The sequence below is a fragment of the Crinia signifera genome, chromosome 2 (assembly GCF_055691185.1).
Source record: "Crinia signifera chromosome 2, ASM5569118v1, whole genome shotgun sequence".
NCBI lineage: Eukaryota > Metazoa > Chordata > Amphibia > Anura > Myobatrachidae > Crinia > Crinia signifera.
Window position 1 is genome coordinate 47,848,444 of NC_139218.1, and position 17,081 is coordinate 47,865,524.

Consider the following 17,081-nt stretch of genomic DNA (forward strand, 5'->3'; position numbering starts at 1 on the left):
TGTTGGGGGGGTCATTCTAATTTCTGCTAGGACTATGGGGAGGGTTTGTTTCCATTTATTAAATGTTCCTCCTGTTGCTTTCCTAAGTTTATCCTTTTCTCCACTATCCCTGAACTTTGAGAATGATAGGGAATGTGAAATTTCCTCTCTTTTTGAAATGCTTTCACTAAAGCTTGTGTGATTTTTTGCTGTAAAGGCAGTGCCTTTGTCGCTATCTATTTGGAGCGGGCATCCCCATCTAGGGATGATTTCTTGTGTTAGTATGCGTGCAACTGTTTTTGCATCTTCTGCTTTTGTGGGAAATGCCTCTGGCCATCTGGAAAACATATCTACTATGACCAGAGCATACTCCTGTTTTGTACCTTTGTTAGGTATATGTGTAAAATCAATTTGCAAATGTGTGAAAGGAGTAGTTGGGTACTCCAGGTGTTGATGCTTTGCTTTCATTGGGTTATTAGGGTTGTTGCGCAGACAGGTAATACATCTGCTAATGTACTAATCTACCAATGTTTTAGCATCTGTGATATAAAAATCTTTGCTCAAAAGTATAGCTGTGGTGTTTTTGCTATGGTGTCCTACCCCATGGTAGTGAGCAATGAACAATGGGGCGCTTGATTGTGGTATGCATGGTCTCCCCTCTTTGCAGATCAATCCTGTTATAGGATTTTTCTGCAATATTGGAAATAACCAGTCATCCAAGTCTTTTTGTGATGCTGAGCTTTGTAGTTCAGTGATCAGGTTTATCTTTCTACATTTGGCAAGCTCTTGTGAGCGCTATGAGTTCTGCAGCTTGTGCTGATTGATATGGAATGGGTCTCGCTTCTAAAATGTCATTTGGGAGGCGTACCACTGCGTAGCCTGCCTGATATGTCGAGTCATTGGGTCTACTACAAGAACCATCCACAAATACATGGTCAGAACCTGGTATTGGTACAGGGGAAATGTCAAGTCTAGGGGAGGTCTCTGACTCTATTGATGCAGAACAGTCATGATCGTCAGGAATGTCATCCTGGGAGCCCTTTAGTCCTAATAGTGCATTTAGAATGGGTGCGGGGCCTGAGGATGCGTTTGCATACTTAATGGTAAGTGAGGGGCTTCCTAGCAACAGGACCTCATCTCTAAATGTAAACAATGAATGAGTAAACAAGTAAATTGCGCCTCCAGCGGCCAGACAGTCTATATTCCTATAGGTTTCCTCTAAACCATCACCAATCACCAAATAACAAAAATTGGAATAAGACTTAGCCGGCGCTTGGAATATTCACAGGTTGTCACAGGTTTTTTTCTCCCATACAGCGGGTAACATGTGAGGATAAGAAATGATGTAAAATGGTGAAGTACGTTTAAAAAAGCTTCATTTAATACATATAAAATACATAGCATATGCTAATAAAAACACACTGTGGGCACACGGATGAGTGCTGCCACTTAGAAATCCTTGCAAGCAACAATGAAGAGTAATTACCGGATCCACAGGGAACTAGCTGTTCAAGCAGTTCCACAAGCGCATGTGAGAGTCACAATCCAACGTTTTACTGCTGCTGGGCTCATCACCATGTGTTTCTCCCGGTCTCCTCTGGCTCCAAGGTAACTTTGATACAGATCACCAACGCGTTTCTTCCCCTGCTGGGGACTTTTTCAAGGTGTACTGCTTAAGTGTATCAAAGCTCTTTAAATACTATTCTACTTCCCGCGCCGCAGCTGGACTCCTAATTACAGTGATGTGCCTACAAGTCCCATAGTCCCCCGTTGCGGCGCGGGACTTCCTGTTCGGCCGTTTCCGGCTTTCAGGGTCTCCATGGCTACCACGGCGTCTGGCGCAGCAGCACGTCGGGAGCCCATACATCAGTCCGGCTAGGCGTGTCCCATCCATTGATTCAGCGGCGTCATTTGACAGGATCACGAGTCCCGATACGTCACTACCGGTCTCTTGTATACGTAGTTGTATAGGAGGTGATTAGATTCAATGTCTCCTCCTCCTGTAGCCGCATCTGATGAAAGCATTTGGTTGCTAGGTAACACCTGCCGGATGTTACAACCTATTGAACAATATATAATAAAGAATGGAATACAATGAATATTTGGATAAAAATACATCAGAGATATACAGATTCTGGTAAAGCATTTATTTTCATAGAAACCATTTGATTTCAAAATCTGCATTTAAGCCAGCGGGGCTCAGTGTATTTAGGTCATAGATGGTCTGCATTTCTGCTTTGGCTAATCTACTAGCCAGGTCCCGCTGTCTCCAATTTGATTTTATTTGTCTAAGACCGCAAAAACATTTGATCCCCGAGGGGCAGCTATTATGCTTAACTCTGAAATGCTCGGACAGCGCATGAGTTGTAACACCTTTCTTTATGTTTCTCAGGTGTTCGCTGATCCTGGTCTTAAGTGGTCTCGATGTACGGCCTATATACCATAAGTCGCATTTACATCCAATAGCATATACAACATTACTGCTGTTACAAGTAACGAAATCTCTTATTTTAAAATTATTGTTATTAATAGTGACTTCATTAATTTTGGAGGAATTCCCCGGTATTCCCCTACAACCAAGGCACAATCCGCACCTAAAAAAGCCCTTTGATTTAATGGTGATCATAGGCCTGGTTGGGGGGGCGGCACTTCTAACCAGGCTTGTTCTGATTGTTGGTGCTCTTTTATATATGCATTTGGGTTGTTCCGGTATTAATTTCCCAATAATGGGATCCTTTTGTAGCACCCTCCAATGTTTTTTAAGTGATTTTTCAAGCAGTTTAGTCTGGCTGCTGTATGTGGTCACAAATGACCATTCAAATCTTGTATTTCCATTTTCCCCAAGTTTATCCTTGGGTTTTAATAAACATTCTCTATCTAAATTGGCAACTTTGGTATTAATAATTTCTAATTTATCTTTATCATACCCAGAAGAAACAAATTTATTTTCCATTGTTGCAGCTTGTTCTTTATATGTATTTATAGTGCTGCAGTTCCTTCGAAGTCTCCTGAACTGGCCTTCAGGAATTGATCGTAGCCAGTCAGGGTGATGGCAACTATTAGCCTGGATATAAGCGCTTGAATCTGTGGGCTTACTGAAATTTTTTGTAAGTAGCTGACAATTTTCCACATACACTGATATATCCAGGAAATTTATGGAACTTTTACTAAATTCAAATGAAAACTCTATGTTCAACAGGTTAGTATTTAAATGGATACAAAATTCGTTTAAAAGCTCTTCTCCACTAAGACGCTGGGCTGACATGTTGTGTGTGTAGCCCTTTAAGTAATGCTACAACATTATGTGTGGTATGAAGAACAGTGGGTGAGCCTAGGGTGAGTGTGGTTGCCATCTCAGCTACCATTGCACAGGCCGCCAGTGCCCGAAGACAGGCAGGCATACCTTGGACCGACACCGGCATCACTTTGGAAAAGAATGCCACGGGGCGCAGCTTACCTCCATGTTCTTGTGTCAGCACACCCGCCATGGTTTTACATTTTGTCCCTTGCATATAAATGAAATGGTTGTACATAGTTTGGGAGGGTCAATGCCGGACTTTTCATCAACATACATTTTTAAGGCTTTCATATGCATTTAACATTTCTTGTGACCATTGTATCTGTTTAGGTTTGTCATTGAGTGTGGCTTGTCTCAAAATGTTATCATAGTAGGAACAGTCAGAAATCCACTGTCTGCAATAATAGTGTTTGGGTGGACCAGACCCAGTACAGACTGTATGCGTTGTGGGCTGACTTTCCTTTCCCCTTTTGTCAAGACAAAACCTAAATAATCAACATTCTTTTTGCACCATTGCATTTTTGCTTTTTGACACTTTGTGCCCACATTCACAGAGCCAGTTTAACAGTGATATACCATCCTCTCGGCATGCCTCCTTTGTTGAACTACAGATAAGCAGATCATCTGCATACTGTAGCAGGACTGAACCATAGGGGGGGTGCCAGGGAATGTGGCTTGGAGCACGATGCTGTACACAACAGGGGAGTTATTATACTCCTGTGGCAGTCTGCATCATGTTAACTGCTGGCCTCAAAAGAAAATGCAAATAACAGTTGTGTCTGGGTGTCCACAGGTATGCTAAAAAAATATATTTTTCAAATCGGTTACTGAGAAGTAGGCGGCATCTACAGGGATGGCTGAGATGAGTGAGTGTACATCAGGTACAATGGGTGCAATGGGGACAATTAATTGGTTTATTGCTCTGAGGTCCTGTTGACCATGTCTGAGGATTTACAGTGTCTAATTCTGTGTTTGGGTCAGAACTGTCGGTCATGAGCAAGTGTGGTGATGAAACATCAATTCCCTTTCCTGCTTCTGATGGACTAATTGTGATTTCTAGCACAGAGAGAAGATCTCTGCCTAGCAAATTCATTAGGCAGTCAAATATTACAGTAAATTCATGTTTTCCTATGTCATGGCCCTTTAAGGTCTGTCCCTGCCAGTCAATCTGAAATCTGGGGTTGTCTCTAGGTCTGGGTTGGCTGGGCTGCATGGGGTTACTGACCTGTCGGGGTTTGTTTGAAGGGAACGGACAGTCTCTAGCCCAATGGCTATCCCTTTCACAGTTATAGCAGCTTGTCTGCCTGTTGGGTGGGGGACCCGCAGGAGCCCTCTGAGGTAGTCTGTCTCTAGGAGGACGAAATGGTTTATTCTGTCTCCTAGGATTGTTTTGATTTTGGAAGCGTATGAACGGGGTATGTGATGGTGTGACAGTGTTTCTTTTAACTTCAAAACAACCTGCTGCTTCCTTTTCATACAAATGTTTTGTTTTTTTTAAATCCTTCACTGTATCAGAGGTCCAAGTTGAAACACTCTGCTTCACAGCGAGGATATATATCGGCAGCAGATTATTAATGAAAGTAGAAACAAGTAAATTATCATTATGCAGAAGCGGCAGACCTGCTTCCTCGGTCCAGCACTTCTTGAATCTCTTCCAGAAATTTGTCACTGTTTCTGATACTTTCTGTTTACAACTTACAGCTATGGGGAGAGATGAGCGTGCTTTAAACACTTCATTCATATGTGCAGCAAGTTGATCCCACATAGCATCTATGCCTTCTTGTGTATTAAGTGGGTAACCTACAGTTGTTTGTGTGACTGAGGGTACACTGATAAGTGGAACTTTTTCCCAGTCTCATTTATTGTAATGGTCAATTATATCATTAACAATGAGTCTCATATCTCCTTGGGTAAAGCTGCGTCCTTTGCATGCTTTCTTTAAATATATTATACATCCTATTGGTGTTATTATTGGTTTGGGACAATTTTTAATTATCCTATCTATCCCGCTAAATTGTCTACTCAAGGGTTAATGAAATAGTAATTTGTGGGGGAGACACGGGCAACATATTCTTTACATGTCTCTCCTGGTAAAAGCGGGGGATATTCTGTTTTTTTACTCTAATATAATCCCATAATATAACAGTATATCAGTCAATATGGTCACAATAATATCTGTCACAAGTCAAGTCGCAATTGTACTTAAAATTACTTTAAACAAAAGGACATTCAGTAGCCAAATCACTTTGCAAATCTACTTAGAATCGCTCTACACAACAAATGACACTCAGTGGCCGTACACTCACCACCCGTTCACTGAGTATCCCTAATACAAAATATACAGCACAATTGTATATAAGACAGACAGAACACTTCAGCGTACGTGCACTTACCACCCGTCTACTGAGTATTTTAAACAAATACACAGTTACAACATTAACAGACAAACATGTACATACATAAATTTAGGCGATCAGATCGAGGAGGCTTTCTCTGTGAACCCCTGGTTCAATTGCGGTATCCCGGATACCTGTTTCGTAATCTCAAGTCCCGGACTTGAATTACCTTTACGTGGACCCCAGGTCCTTGTATCCCTGATACATTTTATGGCGTCATAAATTTCCTTACATACAATTACGTAATATTAAGTCCCGGACTTAAATATTACCTTGTCACGTGTTCCCGGAACACGGAGTGAGTTCAGATTCTCAAATTCAGCAGGTGGCCGCAATCCCGTGGAGGGGACGGCCGGCTGAATCCCAGACGAAGCCCTCAAATTGTAAGGATAAATGTGTAGCCCCTCGACCTGATGGCCCCTTAGGTACCCGTGAGAATGTAATCTTAACACTACACACCAAACACACGGTGGCAAGTCAAGAAACATTCTGGTTTATTAGGAGTTTAACAGTAAGTTAAAAAGACATGATACATGGGTGTGGACAAATGTGTGGTACTTTGTTATTGGCTGTTTAACAGTTGCTGGGCAGATTAAACAGGAGGCATACAAGATATTATACACAAAAGAATGAGTAGCAAGGGGGGGGGGGGTTTCTATTATAAGGGAGTTTATGCAGGTGCACGCTGCATACGAAACCAAAAAGGGGGGAGTAGTAGAAACTTAGATAAGGCATGCTTAGGCTTACAGTATGACCTTGTAGCGTAACCATAGTGAGGGCAGTTTTACGTGCAAATTCTTATATGCTACATGGATTCCAAATTTTAACCCTTCAGCACCCACCAGCAAAAACATAAATCGGCACCTATGAATCACTGTAAGTGATTGGAAGAATCAACACTCAGTCACACTCACGGGTTAATCAGAGCCTCAGTCATATATTATATATATATATATATATATATATATATGTTATTATTAATAATAAAAATATTATCAGTATTAAAAAAAAGAAATCTGTTTAGTTTTGTTACCCAGGGTATGAATGTAAAAAGAAAAATGAACTGTGAGTCGTTCAAAAGAACTGTCTCTTTCCCAAGAGCTGAACCGGTCTGAGCCGCTCGATTAAAAGAGTCGAGTTGCCCATCTCTAGTAGAGATGTGTCGTTCGCGAACGATCCGGTTCTTTTGAACGGATCCATCAAAGGAACGAGCGAGCCGCCGATCCCAAAATGGTGATCCGGATCGGTTTCGCTTAGCATTACATACAATACAATGCACATTGCATTGCTTGAGCTCAGCACTGCCCCCTTTGGCAGCTGAGATATTTTCTTCTAATTGGCTGCTTGTGCTGCTGCTGCTGTTGCTGTGTCACGTGCAGATCTAGATTCTTCTGAATCTGGAAGCCCTGAGGGAGGTCTGGTGACTACACATCAACAGCAGACAGAGCAGAGGCATAGGCACTGGCAGGCATTTCAAGATTGCTTCACCTGAGTTCACCAGTAGTATCACAGAAAGGTGTGTAGTAGAAGTATGAACACACAGACACACAGACATAAATTAGGCAGTGCACATGTGTTTTTTTTTTTTTACTAGATCTCTGTTTGCTGGGCTGTGTAGTACATTTAACTTTAATTTGGAGGGGGAGGGGGCCTTCTTTTAATTTTTATTTGGGGGGGGGGGAGGGGGGGCTCGGCAATGAGCAAATTTAGTCTCCCTTGGCAACGAGCAAATTAATACCCCTTTTACACCGCTGCAAAACCCCGGGTCTTCAGCGGGTCAGACCCCTGTCAGCGGCAGTGTAAATGGGACACGCCGTGTCCCTTTACACGGGACTTCTACCCAGGTCCTGGGAACTGGATTGTTCGTCAGACAAGCGTTGGTCAGACAGTCACTAGGTCGACATGCAGAAAGGTCGACATGGGAAAAGGTTGACATGGGAAAAGGTAGACATGGACGTTAGGATGACATGAGGAAGGTCATAAGGTCGACATGGGGTTTTCGCTGTTTTTTGACCCGAATGTCAACACAGTTGACATGGACACAGTTGGAAGTGAGAATCGGACCCTCGCATCGCTCGCAATGCTTTGGGCACAGTGTCTCACTTCGCTCGCCACACTATTATAATCTCACTCCATGCCCTAGTGGAAGGTAGGGCATGAAATACCGCCTGTCGGCACATGTCGGCTCAAAAAACAGTGAAAATCCCCATGTCGACCTTATGACCTGTCGACCTTCCTCATGTTGACCTATAACCATGTCGATCTTGTTCCACGTCGACCTTTCAGCATGTCGATCTAGTGTTGTTGACCTAATGTCGACCTAGATCAGTCGACCAAACGACTATCTATGTTAAGTGCACCACCTAGGTCAGGGTTAGAGAACCTTTGGCCCCAGCTGTTGTTGGACTACACATCCCAGCATTCCCTGCAACAGTGTTATCATGGCCAAATAGCAAATTGTAGCAGGGCATGCTGGGATGTGTAGTCCAACAACAGCTGGAGGGCCAAAGGTTCCCCATCTCTGACCTACGACTTTGCTCTGTTTCTGGACTTCCCTCTTAACGAATGATTGCTATTACCTGTTCTAAACAGGTAAATGGATAAGAAAGGTGTTTCCACACAGGTAATAACAATCAAACATTAAGAGGGAAGTCCAGAAACAGAGCATTGTGTCCCTCCTGGAAAGGGTCATGTTGGGAGGTATGGTACACTAACTCAAACCATAAATAACTGTCTTTTTTACACAAACTGAGCCGCAGAGCCGCCCAAAGGATCTAGATCTTTTCACTGACCGACCCAGGTCGACCCGGGTCCGCGAAAAGATCCGTTTTGCCCATCTCTAATCTCTAGCGCCGCTGACTGAATGGAAATGAAGATCCCTGTGGGGACCCGTAGCCATCATGTGCACGGGCGCGCGTCTACGGAGGCACGTGCCGGCATCGTTGCCGGCGTCACCGTATTCCATCTAGTACTGGCTCACTCTTTTTACTAGCCCCATGACCGGAGCTTTGCTGCTTTACGGCTGAGTGACGTGGAACGTCAACACTGAGACATGGCTGAGGCGGCTGCTGAGCCTGGGGAAGCGTCCCCACTATCCTCTCCATCGCCACCGCCTTCCCCAACGGGACCAGGAGATGATGGGGAGGACACCGACACCTGGTGAGACCGATGGGGACGGGGGATGCAGGCAGGAGGACGCTCCTGGCAATGGTTCCGGGATACAGCACTGGGAGGGATAAGCACCGTGACAGCCCGACATACTACATGTAGCACACTGGGGCTGGCATACTGTAAACCCTGAGCTGTTGGTGGTCAGAGCGGAAACTGGGACAGGAGTCATCAGGTCATTCTAGGGGCACAGATGTCAGTGCTGGGAATATGGCAGCGTGAGTGAGAGGTGGGTACATGGAACAGGGATGAGTGTTTGCATGGGGCCATGGTGCAGTGAGAGGGTGGGCAGCCTAAGGCCATGGCACAGTGAGAGGAGGAGAGTGGGCCTGGGGCCACGGTGCAGTGAGAGGGAGGGCAGCTTGGGACCATGGTGCAGTGAGAAGGGGGACAGAGTGGGGCCATTGTGCAGTGAGAGGGGTGGGGCCATGGCACATTGCGGGGGGGGGGGGTTAGCGTGGAGCCATGGTGAAGGGGGGGCGGTAGTGTGGGGCCTGGAACTGAGACAAGTGGTAATGTGGGTCCATAGCACGGTTCGAAGGTGGCAGCTTGCATGGTGATAAGGGCCAGTACGTGGCCGTGGTGTGGCAATATGGGCCAGCATGTGGCCATGTCATAGGGACACGTGTTCATGTAGGTCCATAACATGGTGATAGTTGACAGCTTGATTCCATGGTGCAGTGACAGGTGGCAGCATGGGTTGCGTCAGTGTGGTACGAGAATTCTGCCCATAACTTGTACAGAAGGCAGTATGAGGCCTGTGATGGGAGCGCTGGGCCTCCTTTACTATGAATGACTTAAATGTAGCTTGAAAGGTTTACTGTTATTGCTGTACGCCATTGAATGGAGGAATCTGAATAGCACCGGGTGGGAGCTCTCGGAGTAATTCAAATCCCTGCACTACTAAGTTGGAGACTGCTGGTACTTGCGGGTGTTTAGTGAGAGAACCAGCGTTTTTTTCCCTTGAATACTCCCCGTGGTAGTGTATGTGATGTTCTAGGGCACAAAACAGCATTGCCGCCCTAGTTTTGTCTGATTTCTACTCGTACCCCAGGAGGGGGTGCAAGCAGAACCCATTAGTCAGACTTAGCAGTGTGTTGATTAGCATAGCTTCAGAAACTCCATTGCTACCCTATTCACAGCCCACTGTGTTGAATGGACCACAGTGAGAGTTTGTAATGTTGTTTACATTGGAGTGCTATGAGTGTGGAGCGATGGGGTACAGATAGTGATGTGTGCTCATGGGTCTGGAACAGATGACAGTATGGTCGTGGGGTGGCAAAATATGAACATGGATGGATGGAGTAGTGAGAGGTTCCAGGACATGACCATAAGGTGGCAGTTCGGGCCATGGGGTTGCCAGAGCTGGTGCTGTGGCAAGTCATTGGCCAGAGAGAAGAGTGTGTGTCTGTTTCTTGTGGGTAAGCATTAATAATGCTGCATCAAGGTTATCAAGATTGAGCATTTTTGTAGTACTTTTGAACACTAAAGCCAGTGCTGTCAGACAATATGAGCATTCAATTACCTGTAGAATCCACACAATATTGCTAATTATGTTATAATAGTGTTCATTTTAGCACCCGCCATCTTTGAAAACCCATGCAGTTCCTGTTCCCTGCCCGGGGTGTCGCTGTCTGCTGTGGTGTTTCTAGCACACGTCTGGTTTGCATATAAGTGCTGATATAAAGAAGCACGACGTAGATAGCGACACCCCAGGCAGGGAAGAGGAACTGCTTGGGTTTTCAAAGATGGTGGGTGCTAGAATGAACACTATTATAAGGGTTGGCCTGTTTTTTTTTTCCACTGTTTGAGCGATCATAGGGACAGTTTTATTAAGCTCAGGGAAGTGATAAAGTGTCTGGTTTTTATCACCAGCCAATCAGCTAACTGCGAAGTTACGGGCTTGGTTTGAAAAATGACAGGTAGGAGCTGATTGGCTGGAGACAAGTTTATCACTTCACCGAGCTTAATAAATCTACCTCATAGAAACCTAGAATTTGAGGACAGATACTGTAAGAACCACTTGGCCCATGAAGTCTGCCCTTTTTATCCATTATGAAATATCAACCCTGTTCCAAAAAATAAAAAGCTATGTGTTTATGCTGTGTAGTCGTTCCTAGATAGGCAACGTCAGCTTGTTCTCTGGACTTCTTGAATGAAGGCAGTTGTGTAACTTTTATGATATTGGAATATAAGGTTGTTGCCGTCCCTTTTTCTTACCAGATGCCCTTTTTCAGTCAGCAGGAGCTTAATCAGAGAGGTGGAAAAAAAAAAAAAAAATTGGGTGTATACTGATTTTAAAAAAATAAATGATTATGGATTTGCTCTGCCTCTGGCATGTGAACAACTGGACAGGAACCATAATGTAGCAGACCGCACTGTAAATTGAACCCCCCCCCCCCCCCAAATAAACATTCTGCTGATTATTATTGGATGGTGCCATCCACTTAACTATTGCATTGGAATTCTGAGCACTAGGGTCACTAAGAGATCCTAGCGCTGTATCAGCATCCAGTGTGCACAGGTCTCCCCGGTGAAATTGCGCAGTGGCCCATAGACTTGTAGATTTTCCTACTGATCAAATTGCTGGAAAAATAACCGGTGCTCTTTTTTCCCCAGTGATTTCTGCAGCACTATTGCGGCAGACACAGGTGACCTCCAAAGAGGTGCGTTTTCAAGATATAGCTGCAGGGTGTGCAGCTTTATAGGTGGGCCTCCATGGACCAAGTGGCCCATGTGCCCAATAAACCTTATAGATAAGCCACTGATATAACCCATTTATTAATTAATTGGTACTCTTTACCTAGAAGGGCGCCCACGATTTTGAGCATGGGCATTGTTAGGAAAAAAAAATCGTGTCGGTCGCATCGCATGCGACCAAAAAATCGCATGCGATGCGACTGACGCGATGCCCGCGATTTCATCTAGGGAACAATGTTAAATGTCCCAATTGACCCGATTTTCCTGTTCAATGTCCCAATTGACCCGAATTTCCATAGGAAACAATGTTAAATGGCCCACAGAGCCCAAATAGGCACCCTGAAGTGTGAAATGGCCCCCACAATTGTTAACGCCACCCCACGATCAACGTCAACCCGAAGTGTGGCGAGTGCAGCGGTACGCGTCCTATGACCTTTTCATACCCCCACTATCCACGTCGGCGTGGAGTTGAGAATAGAAAGTGTGGCGAGCGCAGCATGGTGAGCGGACGCGGACACCTGTAAAGCCTGCGAGGGGACGCGTATACCTGTGAAGGTGTCCGCGTCCCCTCGCGGGGCTCGCTGCGCTCGCCACACTTTCTATTCTCAACTCCACGCCGACGTGGATAGTGGGGGTATGAAAAGGTCGTAGGACGCGTACCGCCGCCCCTCGCAGCCTCGCTGCGCTCGCCACGCTTTGGGTTGAAGTTGATCGTGGGGTGGCGTTAACAATTGTGGGGGCCATTTCACACTTCAGGGTGCCTATTTGGCCTCTGTGGGCCATTTAACATTGTTTCCTATGGAAAATCGGGTCAATTGGGACATTGAACAGGAAAATCGGGTCAATTGAGACATTGAACAGGAAAATCGGGTCAATTGGGACATTTAACATTGTTCCCTATGGGAAATCGCGGGCATCGCGTTGGTCGCATCGCATGCGATTTTTTTTACTGCATGCGATGCCCGCGATGGGCGCCCTTCTAGGTAAAGAGTACCAATTAATTTAATTTTTATAAGTGAAGGGTCCCATGGACCCACGTTTTTCGGGGAATTTCGCGAACACTGCTTGTATCTGAATCCCCTCCCTTTATCTCTGGTTTTGTGTGTGTGTGTGTGTGTGTGTGTGTGTGTGCGCGCGCGTGTGTGTGTTTACTTCTACTCCTTTTCCACATACACCTGGGATTTTGTACCCGAATGCGATCCGGCTTGTGAACCCTTTTCCACTATGCCGGGCAGGTGGCGTCACCGGAGGTGGGTCCTGAGCCAGCGCTGGGAGATAAGAGCATGCTCCAGCTATTGCATTGCAGTGAATGGGACCCAGGTTGCATTGACCCGTTTACACTGCAGGGCGAGCCAGGTTGAACCCTTGTTTAACCCGGCTCACTACCCAGGTCGATATCCGGATTATTTCAACTGGGCGTGTTGCTCGCCACACTTCCGGTTGACGTTGATCGTGGGGTGGCGTTAACAATTGTGGGGGCCATTTCACACTTCAGGGTGCCTATTTGGGCTCTGTGGGTCATTTAACATTGTTTCCTATGGAAATTCGGGTCAATCCTGCAATCCCAGGTTTTGAGCGCTTCTGTGCAAAAACCCTGGATATGTAGGCTAGTCCACAAGCTTCAGAAGTGTGAAATAACACCAGGGATTCCCTTACAATACATTTTTTTTTTTTTTAAGATAAAACAACATATCTAAAAAAACAAAAAACAGTGTTTTCTTTTTAAACCAACCAACTCTGGTGTGAATCTAAATTGTGCATTGATAATGTAAGGAATTTGGGATATGATAAGTTTGGCTTGCATGTTGACACCTAAGCATCTAAAGAATGCTACATATGGAAACCATTACTTTGTGTGCAGGTGTTTATCATTTTCTTTAGCAATGTGTTAAGGTTATATTGTCCCTGCAGTGTACCTTATTGCTCCAAATCATACTGTCTATCCTAAGATAAAACAAAAATCTGTTCTGTAGATGCAAAGTTTCCTCAAATCTTGCTTCATATTGTAACATTTATTGGCTGAACACATTAAATACTGCACATGGGCTGATCCATAGCACTGAGGGGGTCAACAGGGGCATGAGGACCACAGCACTGCAGTGGGGTGGCTGAATGTTCAGCAGACTAGAGCTGCGGCTTACCAATACTGAGACCTACATGAGATCTATATAAAACAGCATGTAGCAGCTCTAGTGACAATAACACCATGGAAAATATAGAGATGAAAAATTCCCATAATAAAAGTTGTGATTTAAAAAATCTTTTTCGGTCAGGAATATAAAAAAGTGTCTGGTAAGTCACAGGCCTGTAGCCGTCCTGTTCAACTTTTTATTATTATTATTATTATTATTATTATTATTATTATTATATATATTTTTTTTTTCCCGTGTGTTTTTTTTTAATCAGAGGAAGGTGGGTCTTGGGCCTGCGGCACCTGGCTTCCAAGTCTCAGACATTTCCACTGGACTACAGTGCTGCCCACAATTGTATAAAGTTCTAAGACCCTTGAAGCTCATTTGCATTATGATATCATTGCTCAACAGCACCACCTCTGGCAGATGCTGGAATACTACTTCTACTGTATTACATGGCATTAATCAGTTGGCTTTCTAACATCTTGTACACTGTACGTTTGAATACGTTCAGGGCCGGCGCCACCACTAGGCAAATCTAGGCATTTGCCTAGGGCGCCGGCCACTGGAGGGCGGTATTTTGCCCCCCCTTGCTGCCCGGGTATCTGTCCTGTGGCGTAAAAGCTGGCGGCGGCAGCGGGGGGTCCCTGCAGTCAATAAGAAATAACGAGCGCTATCCGCTGGTCTATGCGGAAGCGCTTCTGTTTTGGAAACACTGGGCGCACGCTGATTGGCTGAGATTCAGCCAATCAGCGTGCGCCGTGCGGCCAGTGTTTCCAAACAGAAGCGCTTCCGCATAGCCCGGCGGATAGCGCTCGTTATTTCTTATTGACTGCAGGGACCCCCCACTGCCGCCGCCAGCTTTACAGCGCCGCAGGACAGGTACCCGGGCGGCAGACACCGGGGCGCCCCCACCCCGACTTGCCTGGGGCACTCTGGTGCCTTGCACCGGCACTGAATACGTTTAAGTGAATATATTTTAGAATGGTTGACCAAGTTCTGCCACATCGTACTTGAAATATTTTGGTATTTGTACACTAGTAAACATAACAGCAATCTAGATCATGTTGTTTACCCATGTTGTTTACAGGATCAGTGTTTTCGTGAAAATAATGAATGTTCACTAAGAAGAAATATTGGATGAATTGGTTTGGAAACTTAAGCAAGGTTGTCATGCCCGCCAACAGCCGTGATCCAGGCCCGTTTGCGGTCATATCGACCGCATGACGACAGACAGGATTCAATGTCCCGCCTGCCGATGGGCGCAAAGTTGGTGTGGCCGGAAAAACGGACGTGGATTGTCGATCTGCGGCCTGGATAACGACAATCCACGGCCGTTATCGGCAGAACGGGCCCGACAGCTTCTGAAGTTGGGCCCGTTCTGCCGTGATCCCTCATCAATGATGTCGTTAATGACAGCATTGAATAGGGAGCTGCCGCTATTTCCCACGTGGGAAATAGCGGCGGCAGATTGCATACCCCCCTTCGAACTTATTCTTTGTTATATAGTGTGACCGTTAGATCCATTGTGCAAATCTGCTTTGCGGGCCTATTTATCAAGTGTTTCGTTTTTTTCCTATATAATTTATGTAGAAAACTGAGGTTTCTGCACCATGTTATGAATTGTTGCAATGTACTTTTCCCAGAAATCTCCTGCAGAATACTAGTCAGCATATTCTGGATGTAGTTGACTCAGATCCAATGTGTTACAGATGCTGAGGGTGTTAGCCGATTACTAGAAAGGCCATGAAGGTGTGGGGCTAATGATTTTACATAACTACAGATCAAAGGTTCCTCATAAATCACTAAATACCAGACCAATGACCAGATTTAGTATTGTGCAAATTGTCCTTCCATAATCTCACATATCATTACGAGATATGGCTTGATGCTGGTAGGTACAGCAGCCTCATGTCATTTAATTGTGCTTCATCCATGTCCTTAGGCTACATCTTTTATTTTACGTATTGTGGTTCATCTGTCAGTTAAACAAAAGGATGTTGTGTTCTGTTGCAGAAATGACATGGAGACGTCATGGGATTATTCTTTTACTAAAAGGAAGTAATTGTATGAGGCAGAAAGGAAAGGGATTTTGTAGTCATATTTTTGTCTTCCGCGTACTTTAACCCTGCTTGTTGAACTCCATCTTCAGGGGTATTCAAACTCTGCGATTAATTGCCACGCCCAGTGAATACAGTTGACAGAGATCCCCACTGTCATATAGAACCTTGCAGCTCCATTTGGTGTGCTACCCGTTGATGTTGCCATTCACACAGGATCAGTGGGTTTTCATGACTGAATCCTGATTATTTATTTTTTTAACCATCAAACAAGGCTATTTATTTCAATATAGCTGTCAAAATTCTAGATTGTAAGCTTGAGAGCAGGGCCCTCCTACCTTGTGACTGTCTGTAAATACCCAGTTTGTTGTATCACTGTCTTTTTGGTAAAGCGCAATGGAATATGCTGCGCTATATAAGAAACTGTAAATAAATAAAAATAATAAAATGTAAAAATCGGGTCGGTCGCGTCGCGATGCGACCGATTTTTACATTGTACAAGGAACGTCTAAAAAGCCAGAAAATCGGGTCCCATCGCGTCTCATCGCATGCCTTTAGTAGTGGCATGCGATAAAAAAATCGGGTGCCCAGATATTACACAAGTACCGAATAGATTAGTATTACAGCAGTACTTCCTGTCTGCTTTCCTCAGATAGACTAAACAAATATCACGTTGTGTGTACAGTTTGTGCCAGTAAAGGTCATATGAAGTCATGAAAATGTATAGCTGGCCAGGAATGTTCCAGTGTACCATACTGCAAGGCACTATGGAGGCGGCCATTTTATTTCTGGTGACCCGACCAGAGTGTAGCCAATCGGATTACTAGAAACCAGTCACGAGATAAAGAGTGATAAAGGGTAGCATGACACACAAAGCATGTGATATTTATTCAATCTTCTCATAGCACTCCACAAATGACGTTTCCTGTTGTTGTGACGTCTTATGTAAATGCTGAGGTTAAGCAGGAAGTGTCCGGACTCCAAATGATGTCCCTGCTTTAATTTACAAACACATAAGATTATCTTGTGGATTGAAGTCACTATGGTCTTGCCATGTCATTTATACTTACTGCGATACCGCTGTGTTAAGCCATTAATCCACTTTGTTACCTAGGAGACTGTAAGAGTGTCACCCAGTCTTTTCGTGGCGGCCACAGTTCTACAATTTGTCAAAGCTCCTTTTCTGAAGAGCTAGACAGATTGTGCTACCGCCTTGTACAATCACTTAATCGTTAAGGTTTGATGTACCAATGTAAAATCATTGGTTTTATTGTCTTTTAAAATTTTTTTCCTACTGCAGGATTTAGCACATCAAATCATCATATATTTATAAACTTCAAATGTGGTT

The 17,081-nt window shown here is 44.7% G+C and overlaps 1 protein-coding gene across 5 annotated transcripts in view; it reads left to right on the top strand.

Moving 5' to 3' along the window:
- Positions 1–8,557: 8,557 nt before the first annotated feature.
- TBC1D23 (TBC1 domain family member 23) overlaps positions 8,558–17,081 on the top strand; it is a 48,869-nt gene continuing 40,345 nt past the window's right edge. For all 5 annotated transcript variants that reach the window (XR_014470289.1, XM_083171985.1, XM_083171987.1 and 2 more), the window contains exon 1: positions 8,558–8,832. Coding sequence is in view for 4 of the 5 variants with exons in the window: in XM_083171985.1 (XP_083028111.1) it covers positions 8,726–8,832 (107 nt within the window). In the remaining variant the exon portion in view is untranslated. The remainder of the gene's footprint in view (positions 8,833–17,081) is intronic.